Source organism: Triticum dicoccoides, chromosome 7B, assembly GCF_002162155.2.
Source record: "Triticum dicoccoides isolate Atlit2015 ecotype Zavitan chromosome 7B, WEW_v2.0, whole genome shotgun sequence".
Taxonomy (NCBI): domain Eukaryota; kingdom Viridiplantae; phylum Streptophyta; class Magnoliopsida; order Poales; family Poaceae; genus Triticum; species Triticum dicoccoides.
The window spans coordinates 657,273,014-657,294,655 of NC_041393.1; the positions used below are offsets into that span (position 1 = coordinate 657,273,014).

Here is a 21,642-nt window from a genome sequence, read left to right on the forward strand (position 1 = left end):
AGAGGTTTCCTCTTCACTCGGTAGGTTTTTTGATAACTTAGGCGAGTACTTGGACTGCAGCTAAGCCTCCGAGTGGGAGGTTTGCTCTTCACTCGGTAGGATTTTTGATAACTTAGGCGAGTTCTTGGACTGCAGCTAAGCCTCCGAGTGGAAGTCTGGCTTACCACTCGGTAGGATTTTCATAACTTAGGCGAGTACTTGGACTGCAGCTAAGCCCCCGAGTGGAAGTCTGGCTTACCACTCGGTAGGATTTTCATAACTTAGGCGAGTACTTGGACTACAGCTAAGCCTCCGAGTGGAAGTCTGGCTTACCACTCGGTAGGATTTTTGATAACTTAGGCGAAACGGATTCGCAGCTAAGCCTCCGAGTGGGAGTCTGGCTCACCACTCGGTAGGATTTTTTACAAACTTAGGCGGAACGGATTCGCGGCTAAGTCACCCACTGAGGGGGGATTTTATTGGACAAAATAAAAAGTGACAAAAATTATGGAGGAACTATGACACTATTATTTTGAGGTCCATGAACTACAGAAGTACTTTATTGCAACTCATCCGAGTGATAAAACTTAAGTGTAAAATGGGCGGAGTAGTTCCGCGTTCCAAGCTCGGGGCTCGTCGATATTATGCTCGACGTTGTAAAGACGGTACGCCCCGTTGTGAAGAACTTTGGTGACGATGAAGGGTCCTTCCCAAGAAGGAGCAAGCTTGTGTTGTTTGTGCTGATCCACTCGGAGAACCAAATCTCCTTCCTGGAAGGCTCGACCTCTCACATTTCTGGCGTGGAAACGACGCAAATCTTGTTGGTAGATGGTCGACCGGATCAGAGCCATCTCCCTTTCTTCCTCTAAAAGGTCGACTGCGTCCTGCCGCGCTTGTTCAGCTTCTGCTTCGTTGTAGATTTCAACTCGAGGAGCATTGTGGAGAAGATCACTCGGCAACACTGCTTCAGCTCCGTAGACCAAGAAGAATGGAGTTCTTCCGGTCGACCGATTAGGTGTGGTCCGCAGTCCCCAAAGCACTGAGGGAAGTTCGTCGACCCAAGCTCCAGCTGCATGCTTGAGATCACGCATCAGTCGGGGTTTCAATCCCTTGAGAATCAGGCCATTGGCTCGCTTCGCTTGTCCATTCGACTGCGGATGGGCGACTGAAGCGTAGTCGACCCGTGTGCCTTGAGAGTTACAGAAATCTCTGAATTCCTCCGAGTCAAAGTTCGACCCATTATCCGTAATGATGCTGTGCGGGACTCCATATCTGAATATTAGTTCCCTGATGAAGCTAACAGCAGTACCGGCGTCAAGGTTCTTGATTGGTTTAGCCTCAATCCACTTGGTGAACTTGTCGACTGCCACCAGTCAAGGTTCTCAAAGGACCGACCATGTCCAACCCCCATACGGCGAAAGGCCAGACGAGTGGAATGGTCTTCAGGGCTGATGCAGGCTTGTGCGACATATTCGAGTAAAACTGACATCCCTCACACTTATCCACTATCTCCTTTGCCATCTCATTCGCCTTTGGCCAGTAAAATCTGGCTCGGTATGCTTTGGCCACGATAGTCTGAGAGGACGCATGATGACCGCAGGTCCCCGAGTGAATATCATTAAGGATGATTCGACCTTCTTCCGGCGTTATGCACTTCTGACCAACTCCAGTCACGCTTTCTCTGTATAACTGTCCTTTGATTACGGTAAAGGCTTTAGATCGACGGACGATCTATCGAGCCTCTTCCTCATCCTCCGGGAGCTCTTTTCTCAGGATATACGCGATATATGGAACTGTCCAATCGGGAATGACCACCAAGATCTCCATGACCAAGTCGACCACTGCTGGGACTTCAACCTCAGTCGGATCCGTGGCACTCTTGGGCTGTGGAGCTTCTTCGGTGAAAGGATCTTCTTTGACTGACGGAGTGTGTATATGCTCCAAGAACACACCACTCGGAATGGCTTCTCTCTTGGAACCTATCTTTGCTAGATCATCAGCTGCTTGATTTTTCAGTCGGGGTACATGATGGAGCTCCAACCCCTCGAACTTCTTTTCCAGCTTCCTCACTGCACTACAGTATCCAGTCATGGCTGGGCTTCTCACGTCCCACTCCTTCATCACTTGGTTGACCACTAAATCCGAGTCGCCATAGACCATCAAGCGACGGACGCCGAGTGAAATGGCCATGCGCAACCCATATAAAAGGGCCTCATATTCTGCCTCATTGTTGGAGGAATCAAAGTGAATCTGGAGCACATATCTGAGCTTATCTCCTCTGGGGGAAACCAGGACAACCCCAGCACCGGAACCATTCAACATCTTAGAGCCATCAAAGAACATGGTCCAATGCTCCGAGTGAACTTCAGTCGGCTGCTGCTGTTCAATCCACTCGGCGAGGAAATCTGCTATTGCCTGGGACTTAATGGCTTTCTTTGCCTCGAACTTGATATCAAGGGGAAGAAGTTCAATCGCCCATTTGGCCACTCGACCAGTTGCATCTCTGTTGTGCAAAATTTCTGATAGTGGAGCGTTGCTGACGACTGTGATGGAATGATCAGAGAAATAATGAGCAACCTTCTTTGTGGTCATGTATATTCCATACACAAGCTTCTGATAATGAGGATATCTCTGCTTGGATGGAGTCAAGACTTCAGACAAATAATACACTGGGCGCTGAACTTTGAGAGCTTTTCCTTCTTCTTCCCGCTCGACCGTAAGCACAGTACTGACGACTTGTCCTGTGGCTGCGATATAGAGCAACAGAGGCTCTTTGCTGATTGGAGCAGCAAGCACCGGCTTGGTGGAGAGCAGAGCTTTTAGCTCGGCAAACGCTGCATCAGCTTCTGGAGTCCACTCGAACTTGTCTGCCTTCTTCATCAGTCGGTAAAGAGGCAATGCCTTTTCACCGAGTCGTGAGATGAATCGACTTAATGCGGCCAAGCATCCAGTAAGCTTCTGGACATCGTGCACTCGCACAGGGCGTTTCATTCGGAGAATAGTGCCAATCTTCTCTGGATTAGCGTCGATTCCTCGTTCAGAAATGAGAAAACCGAGTAACTTGCCACCAGGAACTCCAAATGTGCACTTTGATGGATTGAGCCTGATATCATACCTTCTGAGGTTGGCAAATGTTTCGGCGAGGTCAGCGAGCAGGTCGGAACCTTTTCGTGACTTGACGACGATGTCATCCATATACGCTTCCACATTCCGACTGATTTGAGTGAGTAGACACTTCTGAATCATTCGCATAAATGTGGCTCCGGCATTCTTGAGGCCGAATGGCATGGTGATATAGCAGAAGCACCCGAATGGAGTGATGAAAGCTGTTTTTACCTCGTCGGGTCCGTACAGACGGATCTGGTGGTACCCGGAGTAGGCGTCTAGAAAAGACAGTCTCTCGCATCCCGCGGTCGAGTCAACAATTTGATCTATGCGAGGGAGAGGAAAATGATCTTTCGGGCAGGCCCGGTTGATGTGCTTGAAATCAATGCACATTCGGAGTGATTTGTCCTTCTTAGGAACCATGACAACATTAGCGAGCCACTCGGAGTGGTATATCTCTCGGATAAATCCTGCCGCCAACAGTCGAGCCACTTCCTCACCAATGGCTTTTCTCTTCTGGACGGCGGACCGCCGAAGATGCTCTTTGACTGGTTTTGCAGATGAGTCGACTCTTAGGCGATGCTCAGCCAGTCCCCTGGGAACACCTGGCATGTCAGCGGGCTTCCATGCAAAAATGTCACAGTTCTCACGGAGGAACTGGATGAGCGCTTCTTCCTATTTCGGGTCGAGTGTTGTGGAGATGTGGGTCGGAGCTGCATCGGGGTCGGTCGGGTGAATGTGAACAGGCTTCGTCTCACCGGACGACTGAAATGCAGACTCTATGGCGGGTTTCTTGGATCGCAGCAAGTCACTCGGATCTGCGTTTTGCTTGTATTCTTCGAACTCAACCGCTATCACCTGGGAATCAGCAATCTTTGAGCCTTTTTGGAAGCACTCTTCTGCCTTTTTCCGATCACCGGTGACAGTGATCACTCCTTTGGGGCCGGGCATCTTCAGTTTGAGGTACACGTAACATGGTCGAGCCATGAATGGTGCAAAGTGATCCATCTCTGAATATACTCTCTGAGAGTCTCATTGGTCTTCTGCACGCAGACTTGCAACTCTGTCAGTCCAGCTGGTCGCTTGCAAGTTCCTTCAAACGTTCTGATGAACACTCGGGACAGATCTTCCCAAGTGTAAATGCTGCTAGGAGGTAATTGAGTCAACCATGCCCTGGCAGAACCTTCCAGCATGAGGGGCAAATGCTTCATGGCCACCTCGTCGTTCCCACCACCAATCTGAACTGCCACTCGGTAGTCCTCAAGCCAAGTTTCAGGCTTAGACTCACCAGTGAACTTGCTGACTCCTGTTGCCAACCTGAAATTGGGAGGGATAACTGCGGCTCTGATAGCTCTGCTGAAACATTCAGGACCAGAAACATGCACTCGACTGCTTGTGGGCGCATCTCTGTCGAGTCCACCTCGATGGGCTCTGTTCCGGTCGACCAAACCTTGCACGATAATGGATCGCGCGTCGAAGCCTGGTTCTCTGGGGTCGACTGGAACTCTTCGCCCCGCACTGAGCTGACGTCTGTCATCTTGCTGCCGAGGAGCGTAAGACCCATCTCTCGGAGGGGAATTGGGTACTCGACGCCTATCATCTCGGTCGAGTCGGTCACCATGTTGGTCTCGTCGATTCTCGCACCCTTCACGCCGTGGAGGCGATCTGGGGCTGTGAGCCGACTGAACCGTATTCGCAGCGACGGATCGACTGTGAATTCTGTTGCGCGACTGCGACACGGCCGAATTCTGATCTCCTGCTGCCCGGAGCAGATCCCTGATCTGCATCAAGCCTCTGCCAGCTTCCGACTGAGAGGGCTGGATGGACTCTGCTATACGGGTCGCAGCTGCTAAATTCTGGATTGGGGTTCGATATACCTGAGTCGGCGGGAAGAGTTGACGTCGACTGGTGTCGGGAACTCGTTGCCGCGCACGCTCGTCGAGTGCTCGCTGAAGATTCTCCAGTCGAGTGCGTTCGGCCAAATTGGTCAAACATGCCTCCTCCAAGGCACGAGCCTCGGGGGTTTCTCCTGCGATGGGAGTACGCAGGACATCCACGTTCCTGCGGCGAAGTTCTTCTCTTTGCAGAGAGTCGAGTGGCTCGGGCTGGTACTCTTCGTGATCTCGTGCGGGGTCGCCTCCGTCGCCTGCTCCACCATCACGGGCGAAGCCAGGGGGACTGCCGGGCCCGTCGACCATCAGGATTTCCGCCGCTGGATCACTGCTATCGCACTCGGATGCGGTCTCTACGGAGCCATTCGACAGATCGAACAGGCCGTAGAGAGATTCGTCGGGCTCGATTGCTGCAACTTGGGTGGTGGCCATCTGGCGAGCCACCGCGTGCCTCACCCACCGCTGAATCCTCGACCGGCCCGAGCGCTTGCGCTGGCGGGAGACTGGGGATGTCGACCGATACGGGGTCGACGGTTGTCGCAGCAGAACGCCGCGGACACATGCGCGAAAATGCGTCGCACCGCGGACGGGGAGCGCATCAACGTCGAGTGGAGCCTCTTGGAGCCAGGAGGAGTCGTCGGCGATGAAGGTGAGAGCGCCGAGACGGATCTCTCGACCCTCGACCAAAACTCCAGCAGCCACCATGATGAAAGTACTCTGAAGAATCGCAACTTCCCCACAAAATCGCTAAAACACCTGCCCCACGGTGGGCGCCAACTGTCGTGGTTCTAAGCCTGACAGTAGAGTGGGGGGTAGGTATGGAGAGGCAAGGTCCTAGCTATGGAGAGGTTGTAAACACAAGGGATGTACAAGTTCAGGCCCTTCTCGGAAGAAGTAAAGCCCTACGTCTCGGAGCCCAGAGGCGGTCGAGTGGATTATGTGTATATGAGTTACAAGGTGCCCAACCCCTCTACCTGTGGAGGGGGGTGGCTTATATAGAGTGCGCCAGGACCCCAGCCAGCCCACGTAGGAGAGGGTTTAAGGTGAGTTAAGTCCGGGGCGTTACTGGTAACGCCCCACATAAAGTGTCTTTACTATCATAAAGTCTACTTAATTACAGGCCGTTGCAGTGCAGAGTGCCTCTCGACCTTCTGGTGGTCGAGTGAGTCTTCGTGGTCGAGTCCTTCAAGTCAGTCGAGTGAGTCCCTCGTTGGTCGACTGGAAGGTGACCTCTTCTAAGGGTGTCTTTGGGCAGGGTACTTAGATCAGGTCTGTGACCCTACCCTAGGTATATGACCCCATCACATGCAACTTTCCTCTGGCCGTTCTTACCGCCCCGCCAAAATTTCCGAATTATGCCATTTATGTGACCGCATAAGCCTCTTGGTAGCTTGAAACATGACATAGAGTAAGTAGGTATAGATTGAGCCACAGACTTAATAAGCACTTCCTTCCCTCCTGCTGAAAGGCATTTCTCCATCCAACCTTGAACCTTGTTCCAAATTCTGTCCTTGAGGTATTTGAACGACCCTTCCTTCGCCCTACCTACATCCGTCGGCAAGCCCAAGTATTTCTCCGACAGCGATTCATTGTGGACAGCAAGGATATTCATGATAGAAGTACGAGAAGCATCATCTACCCCTTTACTAAAAAATATGGACGATTTGTCCATATTGATCCTCTTTCCAGATGCATTGCAGTATGTCCTTAAAAGAGCTTCCACCCGTACCGCAGCTGTCTCATTAGCCTCAAAGAAAAGTAGACTGTCGTCAGCGAAGAGAAGGTGATTCACCATAGGGGCGTTTTCTGCCACGCAGATCCCCCTAATTCCTCCTTGGGCCTTTAACATGCACGATAGCCCTTCAGCTGCGAGCAAGAACAAATATGGCAAGATTGGGTCTCCTTGCCTCAAACCCCGCGATGGCCTGAAAGCATCCAAACTACCACCGTTGAATAAGACTGAAAATGAAACTGAAGTGACAAACCTCATGACTGTCTCGGTGAACCGAGGGCTGAACCCCATCTTAATCATAACTGAGCTTAGATACGACCATTCCAAGCGATCATATACCTTCATCATATCCAGTTTGAGAGCACAATATCTATTTCCTTTCACCCTTCTAGTCTTCATATAGTGTAGGCATTCATAGGCTGTAATGAAATTGTCCGTAATGAGGCGTCCAGGAACGAAAGCCGACTGCTCTTTAGAAATGATATCGGGGAGAATGGATTTCAACCTGTTTGCCAAGACCTTTGAAGCGATCTTGTAGATCACATTACAAAGACTTATCGGTCGAAATTGTCCTAAAACTTTTGGACTGGCTATCTTGGGAATTAATACAATGAAGGTGTTATTTATCTCCTCCGGTGAATCGACTCCATCAAACCCACAAACAGGCCTGTCACGACATGACACACCGAGACCAGTTTATAAACGGGCCATGTTGTGCCGGCATGTGGGCCTCGCCTCCTTGGACGAGCACGGCCCACGTTCTAAAAAACTCTGGAACGACATGACACCCGAATACCTGTTTATAAGCGGGTTATGCCGTGCTGGCACGCTGGCATCGCCTCCTTGGACGAGCACGACACATGTATTAAAAACTCTGGAACGACATGACACGCGAATACATGTTTATAAGCGGGTCATGCCGTGCTGGCATGCTAGCCTCGCCTCCTTGGACGAGCACGACACACGTATTAAAAAACTCTGGAACAACATGACACACGAATACCCGTTTATAAGCGGGTCATGCCGTGCTGGCACGCTGGCCTTGCCTCCTTGGACGAGCATGCCATATGTACTAAACATGGTGGCCTAGGCCCGTGTGGCACTTATGGGAAGTCATCATTTTTTCCAATTAATTTGAAAAATCTAAAAAATACGTAAAAATCTAAAAATATATGGCAAAGCATCATATGAGATAAATATTGAGCTTTATTAGCAGCTGCCTAATTAAAACATTTCATTCTTTTTTGTGGCAAATCTTCCGATCTATTCATTTTCAATCATGATGGTCCAACGAACACTAGAAATAATAAGAATACATCCAAATTAATCCGTAGACCACCTAGTAACAGCTGCAAGCATTGAAGCCAGCCGAAGGCACGTCACCGTCATCATCCCTCCCACGTCAGAGTCGGGCAAAATTTATTGTAGCAGACAGCCGGAAAGTCGTCTTACTAATGCCTCATAGGACCAACGCACCAGAAAAACAACCTCCACCAATGAAAAGAGGCGTAGATCAAAAGGACCCAATCTGAAAACACACAAACGAAGACCGGATTCGAGTAGATTCACCAAAGACAACCACCAATCAAATCCCATGAAATTCACCGGAGACACACCTCCACACGCCTCCGATGCTGCTAGACGCACCACCGGAAAGGGGCTAGGCGGGGCGAACCTTATTACATTTGTAGGGAGCTATCGTTGTCTCGTCTTCCTGAGCAGGACACAAACCCTAATTAAACCAAAAGAAACATCTAAAAATGAAGCCCTTCCACCGGCGAGGGCCACGACGCATCGCGTTCCCATGGCTCTAGGGCCACCGAAGACGAGGCTGGCCGGCGGGAGACAAAGGAACCCTAGCTTTGTTTGGAAGAAGCGGCGGTAAAGAAAAATTACGCGTGCGAGGCAGGCCGTGCCTGTGCCAGCCTGCTACTAAATGTGCCATGCCCGTGCCTGGCACACGGGCCTGGCCTAGGCGGACGAGCACAACACACACACAGCTTGCCCAGCATAGGCCAGGCACGACCTGTTTAGTCTCATGCCAAGCCCGGCACGGCGGCACAGTGCCAAAAGAGAAAGGCGGAACAGAAAGCTCAGCACCTTCCCGTGACTTCCTCGATGGTATACAGTGAGTCACAGCGCCGTTTGCTTTCCACAACTCCACCTCCATCGCATCGCACCCCACCGAGTCTGAAAATCCCCGCAAGCCCGATCGATCGCTTGCCTGCATTCTGGTTAAACTAATAATCCTAACACTTATCCATAGTACACGCCAATAGTTTAATCAGAGTAAGGATAAACCTCTATGATTAGTATGTACTATGAAAACACCTCACAGTCTTCAGCTGGGAAATGCAAGAACAGAAACTATTCGCACTGAAAATATAGGCCCGCACTCATAGCAGTAATACTGCCATTACCGTGTCGCACACCTTTCTGTTCAGCTGCTACCGCTGGAGCGGCCGGACCTGGGTCTTGGTGGGTGCGAGCATGGCATCCATGTAAAAAGCCCGGTCAATTTGTAAATAGACCCCTATAAAAAACCGGCCAATTTGTAAATAGACTCATGTAAAAAAAAGTGAATTCACAAGCAGCCAAAACCATAATTGATGAGTCCTCCTCTCATCAGAAAATTGATGATTTAAATAGCAAAACCATAATAGTACTACCCAGCAAGTCACCAGAGTGAATTGCATAAAACCACCACATTTAAGGCTTTGCTTGCGAAAAACTACTTAGTCGCTAATTTTTTGCAAAAGTCACCGCGCATTCAGTAATCATTTTGCAAAATGCACCGATCAGGTGATTTTGTCCATTTAATCACTTTCTGACAGATGGGACCCGACTGTAAGGAGCTGACTTGGCTGAATAATCATACCCAAACCCCTAGTAGATTTTAAAAAAGCAATCAGCCCCCTGGCCATGCCTGATAGAGCCCGCTGCCTCGATCCCATCCGGTCGAGAGAGCCCGAGCTGGCCGACCCCCGGCGCCACTCCGGCGACGTCGCTGCCGCCTCCCGCACGTCGTCCTGCCAGCCGCCGCCGTCTTCCGTCGCCTCCGGCGACAAGGGCCTCCCCGCCGCCGTGTACCTCCTCCTTCCCTCTTTTCTCTTTCCTATCTTCTCAACTCTCTCTTTCTCCTTCACAGGGGAGCAACCACGACGCCTGTCGCCATGGCCGCTGCCCCGCCTCCTGACGCTGGCAACTGGCGCGCAACCAAGTTCTTCCGCAAGGAGCTTGTTTCCTCCTCCTCCCCCTCGCTCCCTGGCGTCGGAGCCGGCCTCCCAAGCCCCGCTCCTTGGCCCGCGTTGGCGTGGTGACTGGTGAGGGAGGGCGCCTCACCACGGCCGGAGCTCAAGCCGCCGCCGCCCTTGCTGCTTACCTGCATCGACGTCGGCTAGGTGACGGGGAGGCACACCGGATGGACGCGAGTAGCTATGCCCGCCGCACGGGCGTGAGCAGCAGTGGCGTTGGCCACGCTCACCGTCCATCCCGGCCTCACGCCACGTTTCCCCGGGCTCTCAATGGTGGCAGCCCGGAGAGGAAGTGGCCGGCGGCGTCCACCACCGGACCAGTGGGAGGTGTTCAGAGCGGGAGCAGGGGATCAGATCGATCGGGAGCAGGGAAGAACATGGGCTTGATTGCTTTTGCTTTTCTAGATCTAAGGCGGTGTTTGTAAATGTTTTGCCAAGTCAGCTTCCGACAATCCGGCCCCACTTGTCAGAAAGTGATTAAACGAGCTAAATCACCTGATCAGTGCATTTTGCAAAATGATTACTGAATGCGCGATGACTTTTGCAAAAAATTAGCGACTAGGTAATTTTCCGCAAGCGAAGCCCCAAATGTGGTGGTTTTATGCAATTCACTTCAAGTCACCATGTAAGCAGCCAAAAGTGATTTTCTGCAGCTCAAGCGAAATTGTGTAAGATTTTGTCACTGCTCAAGGCACAAAATATAGGGATTCACTTGTGCATATATAGCTAGTGCAACGCATTTGAACAACCGGCCGCACGCGTGACGCGACGGGACTGGGCAGCGGGGCGACAGGCGAGGGCGCAGTCGGCAGGGTGGCAGTCGAGGGGACGGACGGGACGGGGCGGGCGCAGTCGGCGGGGCGGCAGTCGAGCAGACGGATGGGATGGCACAAGCACAGTCGGCGCGGTGGCAGTCTAGGGGACGGACGGGACGGGGCGGGCGCAGTCGGCGCTGCGGCAGTTGAGGGGACAGATGCAACGGGGCGGGCGCAGGTGGCGGGGCGGCAGTCGAGGGGACGGACGGGACGGGGCGGCAGTCTACACGCCACAATGCGTTTCCATAGGGCGACGCACCGCGGTTTGACCAACCGACCCGGTTCTACGCCCCACCGACGCGCGTACACGTACGTCGCCCCAGACCATCCATGTACATAAAAAAAGACATCTACGCCGCGGGAGGAAGTACGTCGCCAGGCCGCGCGGGTACGACGCGGGGGCGGGGCTGGGGAGGGGGAATGACCATCCTGCCCTTTTTTAAGTTTTTATTAGGTGAAGGTGTATAAGACGATTTGAACCGTTGATGTGGTTGTATCGAAGAAGAAGTGTTTGTGAAAATGTGTCGTACGCTGAAAATGTGTACTGAAATTTTAATATTTTTTGTTCTTTCAAATTCAGAAATACCCGCTGCAAGATTGGCATTGACAGCCATTGAATATGAAAAATTGTAGCTAGACATATTAGTTAGCTCAATTTATATGTATGAATTAATGTGTTAGGAAATAGTCATTCTGTTATCAGATGCACAGCTTAACCATGAGATGAAAAAGACATCGCCGATCCACACATAGTCTTGCAAACGTCTGCTATCAGATGGCTGGCCGATCCACGCATAGTCTTGCAAACGTCTGCTATCAGATGGCTGCTACTAAGTGTTCCCTTTTGAAAACGAATAAAAGTACTATTCCCTCCGTCCGAAATTACTTGTCACCGAGATGGATGTATCTAGACGTATTGTAGTTTTTAGATACATTCATTTTTATCTATTTCCGGGACGAGTAATTCGGGACGGAGGAAGTACTTAGGAGGCCATCTTAACCATGTGATGAAAAAGACATCAATGACCCACACATAGTCTGGCAAACATCTGCTATCAGATGGCTGCTCTTAACAATGAGATGAAAAAGACATCGATGACCTGAGCATATTTTGGCAAAGATCTGCTATCAGACGGCTGCTAGTAAGTTTTTTCCAATAGTTATAGTGAAGTTTGGTCATCGTTTGTGGCTAATTGGCCCGCCAGATTTTGTAACCTTGCTTTGTGTGGGGGCTGGTTCCACACGGGAGGAGGCCGTTAATCCGACTTCCTCTTTTTGCATGGCTGCTAATCCTACTGCTAGCTTAATAAATGCTCACATATGCTGCTGCTGCTGGTGAGTCTGCGGCTATATATGGCTGAGGAGTACGTACGTAGAATGACTAGCACCACGGGCCTAAATTTCTCCCTACTCGATCACATTCTTCTTTTATACTGCTATAGTATATGGGAAGCATGGGCTCGGACGCATCCTTCCCTCGATGGGGTAGCTGCTCTCTCCGCGACCTCAACATTGAGGTCCGGGCTGGGCTGGACAAAAACGCTCTCCCCGGCGGCGGCGGCGGCATTAGAATCCCTCCGCATTTCTGGGGCAAGGGACGTCCAGTGGCCGAGGCCGAGCTTGGCTTCCCCGTGTACGCGGGCTACTCGGAGGCGAGGGCCTTGATCGGCAAGGGAGCCACGGCGGATCTGAGAAGGCTGTCACGCCATGCCCAAGGCATGCTGGCGGAGATGTTTGCTAGCATCACCGTCGGCGACAGGGACGAGCTGTTGGGAGCAGCGGCGCGGCCCAGGGTGGTGCAGCTGCGGCTATCGCCGGAGCTGGCGCTGTGGAAAAGCACCCAACACGCAATCGGCAACGTGCTTCCTCCGAAGGGCAAGGCGCTGAGGCAAGCCTCGCCGCAGGTGCTCGCCCAGCTGGGCGCCACCGACTGGCCGGCGGCCCTGACGACCAACAATGCCCTGTTCGGCGGCTGCATGTCCAACATGCTCATTGGCGCCGCCGACGTGCATACCATGTTCTCCAACTATGTGACCGACATGGCCGTTAACTATGAGTACGGGTACAGCCACGTGTTCCCCACGCTCCACGGGCTGGTGCAGGATGCGCTCACCGACGCCCACGCGCTGGGCACCCCTTACGGCCGGCAGCGCCGTGAGGCCGTCGCCGTTGGCCTCCCGTACATCCAGGACAAAATCGCGCTGGAGGTGGCGAACAAAACACGCCTCAAGGACCGCTCCGCGCAGATGGATCGCCGTACCGCCCAGGCCATCTACCTGTTCGACAGCAGCGTGCTCGGCATTGCAGCCGATGCCATAGCCCGGGGCTTCGACGCCGGCGCCGTCATGAGCGACCTCGTCTTGAGCATCAACAGCCACGACGTCATCGACGTGGGCTCCGACTTGGTCAATTCCGAGATCATGAACTCGTTCCTCAACGTGGCTAACATCGCGGCCTCGGGCATCGTGAGCGAGCCGGCGCTCCGGGCCATCTACGATGCATACGCCGCCACGAGCGCACGGACCTTCACCCAGAGGTGGCACGAGCCGTCGGCCCGGATGGTCGACAATGAAATCTCGTGGCAGATCACCAACGACCGGCACATGTTCTTCCGCCGCGCCCTGCTGGGATGGCCCAAGGCGCGCAAGTCGCCGGCGCGGCCCCAGCGCGAGGCGGACTTCGACGAGGTCTTCGACGCCGACTTCCGCACCACCGGCTTCAGCAGGCCCCTAGACCCCGAGTACACCTGCGACGGCGAGGAAACATGCAACCATGTGCGCCAGTTCCTCCTCGACCGCCAGGACCAGCTGCTCGGCGCCCTCTGGTGGTCCCTCGTCACCGGCCCGCTGGAGTACGTTCGGCAGGGCAAGGTGGACGAGCAGCGTGAGGAGCACCTCGCTGAATCCGTGCGCCTGCAACTGGCCCGGCTCTTCTCCAATGGTCTCGTCGACGAAATGGCCTGGCTCCTCGCCCATGCGAGCCACCACGCCTGGCAGGTGAACTACCTGTACGAGGCCGCCATGTTTGGCAGCATCCTGGACGGGGGCGCCTTTACAGGCAAGCTCGACCGGGCAGAGGAGGGGGAGGAAGTCGACCTCAGCTGATCCTGGCTCAATTGAATCCTGGAGCATCGGAGATTCTGGGTGCTCCATCATTTCTCTCAGCTCTGCCCAACGCCGACCTGGCGCTATCCTGTATCTGTATGAGCTTTTGCACTGTCGGCCTGGACCTGGAGTGCATATCACATCCGACAAGCCGTTCCTATCATGTAGTATTTCCTTTTTGCATTTTTCTTCTATACACCCTCTATAAACACATCAACCGAGAAGATATCTCCATACCCTTTTATAATAAAGGGTAGAATGATACATGTTTGACACTATCGGTATCATGTAGTATGACACGTTACATTCTACATGGCCGCAAAATTCAACACAATTGTTCATGATTTGGAATGGAGATATTCACTAGCTATCGTGTACTCATTCTGACACCATCTACAGATTGTTCCTGCCTCTGCTATTCCTGATGGTTGGATGGGTCTTGACATTAGCCGGATTCTATCAAGAAATGCGGTGAAACTTTGGACACTACCAAGACTGTCATCTGGAATGGGCTGATGGGAGTTTTTAAATTTGAGAAGTTTGCTGCTGGAACTAAATTGCCATGCTCCCAATTGCATGTACCACTCTTCTTACCAAAAATGCTACAATAACGGAAAGCTGTTACGGGCTGGTCTTACGGACCCCTTGCTCGCCAACCCCGCTCTTTATTTTCACCGCTGGGCCCCCCTGCCCCCTAATCTTCTCCAACCATATTGTGACATATGAGTCTGTAACATCTCCCCTACAGAAATACGTCCGTAAGTCTAGCATTGCTCCTCTTCTTCCCAAGCTCCCAATTGCTTGCGCTAGAGCAGTCTTATAAAGGGATCTTAACTCTCAACAACTTGTGAGGTGGTACTAAATTTCCCACCACCTGACATATATCTACATGTGCCTTAGAGATTAAAAGGAATCATTGTTCATATGGGCCCAAAGCCCATCTACGATTCAATAAAAGACAAGACAAACAATGAAATCTTTTGATGTCATCGCACATTGTAAGCAGCTAACACTAGTAGAAAAAGGGTCAAATGTGAGACACATTAGTCCCGGTTTGTAACAGAACCGGCACTAATGTGTCCATTAGTGCTGGTTCCAACGGCTAGCCAGGAGGAGCTCTTTAGTACCGGTTCGTGGCAAACCTTTAGCACCGGTTCGTGCCACGAACCGGTACTAATGAGAGTGGTGGCAGGATGTTGTTAGAGTGGGGCCCTTCCAGCACCTTTAGTACCGGTTCGTGGCACGAAGCGGTACTAAAGATCGTCCTATATAAATCCTTCGTCCACCCGCACTCTGTTCTTCCCCCTTTCCCCTCTCCCTCTCCTCTGTTCTTCCCTTCTTCCTCTCGAGTTCATCGCAAAATTTGCCCCAAATTTGTCAAGATTTGCAGGCCCTCATCCATTCAAATGATCACCAAGGTTAGCAACTTTGTCCTTTCATCTCTCATTGCTAGATTAGCTCTTGCATTGGTTTATATAGTGATTAATTGTGGGCACGAACCGGTACTAATGAGAGTAGTGGCAGGATGTTGTCAGAGTGGGGCCCTTCCAGCACCTTTAGTACCGGTTCGTGGCACGAAGCGGTACTAAAGATCGTCCTATATAAATCCTTCGTCCACCCGCACTCTGTTCTTCCCCCTTTCCCCTCTCCCTCTCCTCTGTTCTTCCCTTCTTCCTCTCGAGTTCATCACAAAATTTGCCCCAAATTTGTCAAGATTTGCAGGCCCTCATCCATTCAAATGATCACCAAGGTTAGCAACTTTGTCCTTTCATCTCTCATTGCTAGATTAGCTCTTGCATTGGTTTATATAGTGATTAATTGTGGGTTTTAGTAATTTGGGAGGAATTATATGTGGTAGTATTTGATTTATATGCAATTTGAGGTCAAAATAACACTTAGTTTGCATATGTAGGTGTGGTTTAATTAGTGCCTTCTAAATCTCCGTCGTAACCACCGTCGATCTCCCGCACCGTCCCGTCGCCGGCACCACCTTGTGGTGAGCCTCTTGTTCATGAAATTTTATATAAAAAATTGATGTTTGTGTGATTTGGATATATAGTTACTCGTATAATAATTATCTTACCCGTACGTTGTTTGTTATACATAGTGCCATGGTTTTGATATCCGTCCCCGTCGGCCCTCGTCCTTGTTATGATTCAGATGTGGTATATTCTCTTTTAAAACTATTTGTTGCATTTCGTGTTTATGACAAATTATGCCCATCAAGTTGACATAGATATTTTTATCTAGGAGGTATGTGAACCGGAAATTCCAACCGACCCTATTGTCGAGAGGTTAAATTTAGTTGAAAGAGAAAACGAGTACTTGAAAGAAAAATTGAAAAGAATTGAGGGGAAGAAGATGGAATTGGAGTTGCATGTTGCCGATGTCGTCGATGATCACAAGATCAAGATGGAGAAAATGCGCTTGAAGATTAGAAAGATTAGAAAATATGCCATCGATAGTGAGGCTTGGTATCATTATGCTGTTGGATCAATTGTTACCTTAGTTGCGATCTTGATCGCATTTGTTGTTGCATTTAAATGCTTTAGCTAGAGAGTTATTTGTTTGTTGCATTTAAGTGTTGTATGAACTTTATGTATGAACTTGTATTAATTTGGTCTATTCGGTGTTGTGTAATGAAGATGAGCCGGTAATGGATGTACGATGACCGATGCTCTCCCCAGTTCGTTGAGGGCGTGCATACTTTTCTGCTTGCGGCTGAGGCAAACAAGTGGGCGGATGGTTTTATGCTTTGTCCATGTGCTGGCTGTAAGAATGGTCGCAATTACTCTACGTCAAGAACCATTCACGTCCACCTGTTTGAGTCCGGTTTCATGCCCCACTATAATGTTTGGACCAAGCACGGAGAAAGAGGGGTTATGATGGAAGACAATGAAGAAGAAGAGGACGACGACAGCTATCCTGGCCATGGGTTCCCTGAATACGATGATACAACAATGGGGGAAGAAGCTGAGCCGGTAATGCGGGAAGAAGCTGAGCCGACAATGCGGGAAGAAGCCGAAGAAGAGGCATCAGATGAGCCCGTTGATGATCTAGGTCGGGCCATTGCCGATGCAAAGAGAAACTGCGCAAGTGATTTGGAGAAGAAGAAGTTGCAGCGCATGTTAGAGGATCACAAAAAATTGCTGTACCCGAATTGCGTAGGTGACAAGAAAAAGCTGGGCACCACACTGGAATTGTTGCAATGGAAGGCAGAGAATGGTGTATCTGACAAGGGATTTGGAAAGTTGCTGGTAATGATAAAGGATATGCTTCCAAAGGACAACAAATTGCCCGAGAGTACGTACGAAGCAAAGAAGGCTGTCTGCCCTCTAGGGTTAGAGGTGCAGAAGATACATGCATGCCCTAATGATTGCATCCTCTACCGCGGTGAGTACGAGGATTTGAACGCTTGCCCGGTATGTGGTGCATTGCGCTATAAGATCAGCCGTGATGAGCATGGTGATGTCGAGGGCGAGCGCCCCAGGAAGAAGATTCCTGCCAAGGTGATGTGGTATTCTCCTATAATACCACGGTTGAAACGTTTGTTCCAAAACAAAGAGCATGCCAAGGCGATGCGATGGCACAGAGAAGACCGTAAGAAAGACGGAAAGTTGAGAGTACCCGCTGACGGGTCGCAGTGGAGAAAAATTGAAAGAAAGTATGGGAAGGAGTTTGCAGATGACGCAAGGAGCGTATGGTTTGGTCTAACCGCAGATGGCATTAATCCTTTTGGGGAGCAGAGCAGCAACCATAGCACCTGGCCCGTGACTCTATGTTTGTATAACCTTCCTCCTTGGTTGTGCATGAAGCGGAAGTTCATTATGATGCCAGTGCTCATCCAAGGCCCTAAGCAACCCGGCAACGACATTGATGTGTACCTAAGGCCATTAGTTGAAGAACTCTTACAACTGTGGAATGGAACAGGTGTACATGCGTGGGATGAGCACATGGGGGAAGAATTTGACCTAAAGGCATTGTTGTTCGTGACCATCAATGATTGGCCTGCTCTCAGTAACCTTTCAGGACAGACAAACAAGGGATACCGCGGATGCACGCACTGTTTGGATGATACCGACAATATATATTTGAATAGTTGTAAGAAGAATGTGTACCTGGGACATCGTCGATTTCTTCCGAGCAGGCATCCCGTAAGAAAGAAAGGCAAGCATTTCAAAGGTGAGGCGGATAACCGGACGAAGCCTCGCCACCGTACTAGTGCTGATGTACATGATATGGTCAAGGATTTGAAGGTGATATTTGGAAAGGGTCCTGGCAGACAACCTGTTCCAAAGGACGCTGACGGACGCGCACCCATGTGGAAGAAGAAATCTATATTTTGGGACCTGCCATATTGGAAAGACCTAGAGGTCCGCTCCGGAATCGACGTGATGCACGTGATGAAGAATCTTTGCGTGACCCTGCTTGGCTTCTTGGGCGTGTATGGGAAGACAAAAGGTACACCTGAGGCACAGGAGGACCAGCAACGTATGCACGGAGAAGACGACATACATCAGGGTCATGCAAGCTACGCTCTTACCGAAGAAGAGAAGGAAATCTTTTTTGAATGCCTGCTTAGTATTAAGGTACCGTCTGGCTTCTCGTCGAATATAAAGGGAATAATAAACATGGCAGAGAAAAAGTTTCAGAACCTAAAGTCTCATGACTGCCACGTGATTATGACGCAACTGCTTCCGGTTGCATTGAGGGGGCTTCTAGCGGAAAACGTTCGATTAGCCATTGTGAAGCTATGTGCATTTCTCAATGCAATCTCTCAGAAGGTAATCGATCCAGAAATCATACCAAGGTTACAGAATGATTTGGTGCAATGTCTTGTCAGTTTCGAGTTGGTGTTCCCACCATCCTTCTTCAACATCATGACGCACGTCCTAGTTCACCTATGCGAAGAGATTAACGTTTTGGGTCCTGTATTTCTACACAATATGTTCCCCTTTGAGAGGTTCATGGGAGTCTTAAAGAAATATGTTCATAACCGTGCTAGGCCAGAAGGAAGCATCTCCAAGGGCCATCAAAATGAGGAGGTCATTGAGTTTTGTATTGACTTTATTCCTGACCTAAAGCCGATTGGTGTTCCTAAATCGTGGCATAAGGGCAGACTGGATGGAAAAGGCACGCTAGGAGGGGAACAAATAATATGTATGGACGGACATTCTCTCACTGAAGCACACTACACAGTTCTACAGAATTCCGCCTTGGTGGCTCCGTATATGGATGAACACAAGAATTTGCTACGCTGCAAACACCCGGAGCGGTCTGATGACTGGATTACACGTGAACAAACCAGGAGTTTCACCAGCTGGTTGCAGACACGTACCATGCATGACACCTCTATTGAAGATGACCTGTACTTGCTGTCCCAGTTACCATCTTCGAATATAATGACTTTCAATGGGTACGAGATAAATGGTAATACATTTTACACGATCGCCCAAGATAAGAAGAGCACCAACCAAAACAGTGGTGTCCGCTTTGATGCAGAAACCAAGACGAGAAAGGAAACATATTATGGTTATATACAGGACATATGGGAACTTGACTATCGACGTGGTTTAAAGGTCCCTTTGTTTCGGTGCAAATGGGTCAATATGACACAAGGCGGGGTAACGGAAGACCCGCAGTACGGAATGACAACAGTGGATCTCAACAATCTTGCGTATGCATACGAACCATTCGTCCTAGCCAATGATGTGGCACAGGTTTTCTATGTGAAGGACATGTCTACCAAGCCAAGAAAAAGAAAAGATAAGGAAGCGAATGCATCATACGATGAGCCAAAGCGGCACATAGTTCTTTCTGGGAAGAGAAACATCGTGGGAGTGGGTGACAAGACAGACAAGTTAGAAGATTATGAAAAGTTTGATGAAATTGCTCCATTCACAGTGAATATTAACCCGAGCATCCCGTTAAATGATGAAGATTTTCCATGGTTACGGCGCAAAGGGACACACGCGAAGAAAAAGTTTCACACCCAAAGATCTGGGATGTGATCGGCTTCACTAGCTATCATCACTTTCTTCTGTGTTTCGCACCCAGAGGGGAATCTCTGTAATAGTTAGGGTAGTTATGTGTTTTGGCATTTGAAACGCGAAGAAATTTTATGTGCAAACAAATTCACACTAATTTCAAATAATTCAAAATTTAAACTATTCAAATTTGAAAACTACGGGCACTAACAGAAAGTTTGTAATTTTTTGTACCTAAAGAGGCTGTGTCAGCCTCCGGTCAGGCTATGGCCCCACCATCACCATTTAGTGTCGTTTCGTATCACGAACCGGTACTAATGAGGTTGTGTCAGGTAAGGCTGGGGCCCCACGAGCACCTTTAGTACCGGTTCATGGATGAACCAGACGTAAGCTGTTTTTTAGTCCCACCTCGCGAAGTGAGAGGGACTAGGAGCGGTTTATAAGCCCTGAGTGCAGAGACGATGAAGAAGAGGATCAATGCTCACGTTGCTTAGCTTCAAGCCTTCAGGAATACGGTAGACTGCACGGAGCTATGCGCAGTGCAGTTTACACTATTCCAAAAGGCTTGAAGCAAATTAACGAGCATTGCACCTCTTTTTTATTTTTAATAACTTATTACAACTCCGGACTTCTTCTGTTATGGCAAAAACTAATTGCACGTCGACATTTCTTTTTTTTTAAGTTATAACTCCAGACTTTGACCATCAAGTTTTGCAGAAAAGAAAAAATAGCAGAAAAGAAAGAAAAACTATAGCTGAAAAGAAAAAAAAACTATATAAAAAAACTACTCAAAAATAAATAGAAGAAAATAAATATAGCAGAAAAGAAAAAACTACTCAGAAATAAATAGAAGAAAAAATAAAGCAGAAAAGAAAAAAAATTATATTTGCTATTTTTCAATCGTTTACAAAATGACCGTGAAATTGAAAATCACTACAAAATGAACTCTGAAAATGTTGAATTTTGGCAAACTAGATGAAAAACTAATCACAAATAAATAGAGGAAAATAAATATAACAAAAAAGAAAAAACTATACAAAAAACTACGCAAAAATAAATAGAAGAAAATAAAGCAGAAAATAAAAATGTTGAATTTTGGCAAACTAGATGAAAAACTACTCACAAATAAATAGAAGAAAATAAATATAACAGAAAAGAAAAAACTATACAAAAAACTACGCAAAAATAAATAGAAGAAAACAAAGCAGAAAAGAAAAAAATTATAAAAAAATTGGGGCGCTGCCCTGTGGGCCTGATAGGCCACATGTGTGTAATTACAGGCCTTAAAGGCCCAGCAGACTCACAGGGCAGCGCTCAGAGTTTAGGCCCACAAGCCTGCTATATAGAGGAGTTCGAAGTGGTAGCCGCGGCTGGATTTATAAACCAGTGCGGCTGCCCTTCGCCCGGCGAGGTGGGACTAAACTTTGGGGTGGCAGCGCGAGGCCTTTAGTACCGGTTGGAGCCATCAACCGGTACTAAAGGGGGGGGCCTTTAGTACCGGTTTGTGCCACCATCCGGTACTAAAGGGGGTCGCTTCCCGCCGCTTGGGCTGGCCAAAACTGGCCTTTAGTACCGGTTGGTGGCACAAACCGGTACTAAAGGCCCCTCCTATATAAACAACACTTGCGAAAATTTCATTCTCCCTCTGTTTCTTCCTTTGTTTCCGTCGTCTCCGTCGCCGTCGCCGCCCCCGTCCCCGTCGCCGCCCTCATCTCCGTCGCCGCCCCCGTCCCCTTCGCCGCCCCCGTCCCCGTCGCCGCCCTCGTCTTTGTCG

General features: G+C 49.7%; 1 protein-coding gene across 1 annotated transcript; it reads left to right on the forward strand.

Moving 5' to 3' along the window:
• The first annotated feature begins 12,231 nt into the window (after window positions 1-12,231).
• On the forward strand, window positions 12,232-13,931 carry LOC119336627. The gene has a single exon (XM_037608674.1). The coding sequence runs from the start codon at window positions 12,232-12,234 to the stop codon at window positions 13,879-13,881; it is 1,650 nt and encodes a 549-aa protein (XP_037464571.1). The 3' UTR covers window positions 13,882-13,931.
• Window positions 13,932-21,642: the final 7,711 nt, after the last annotated feature.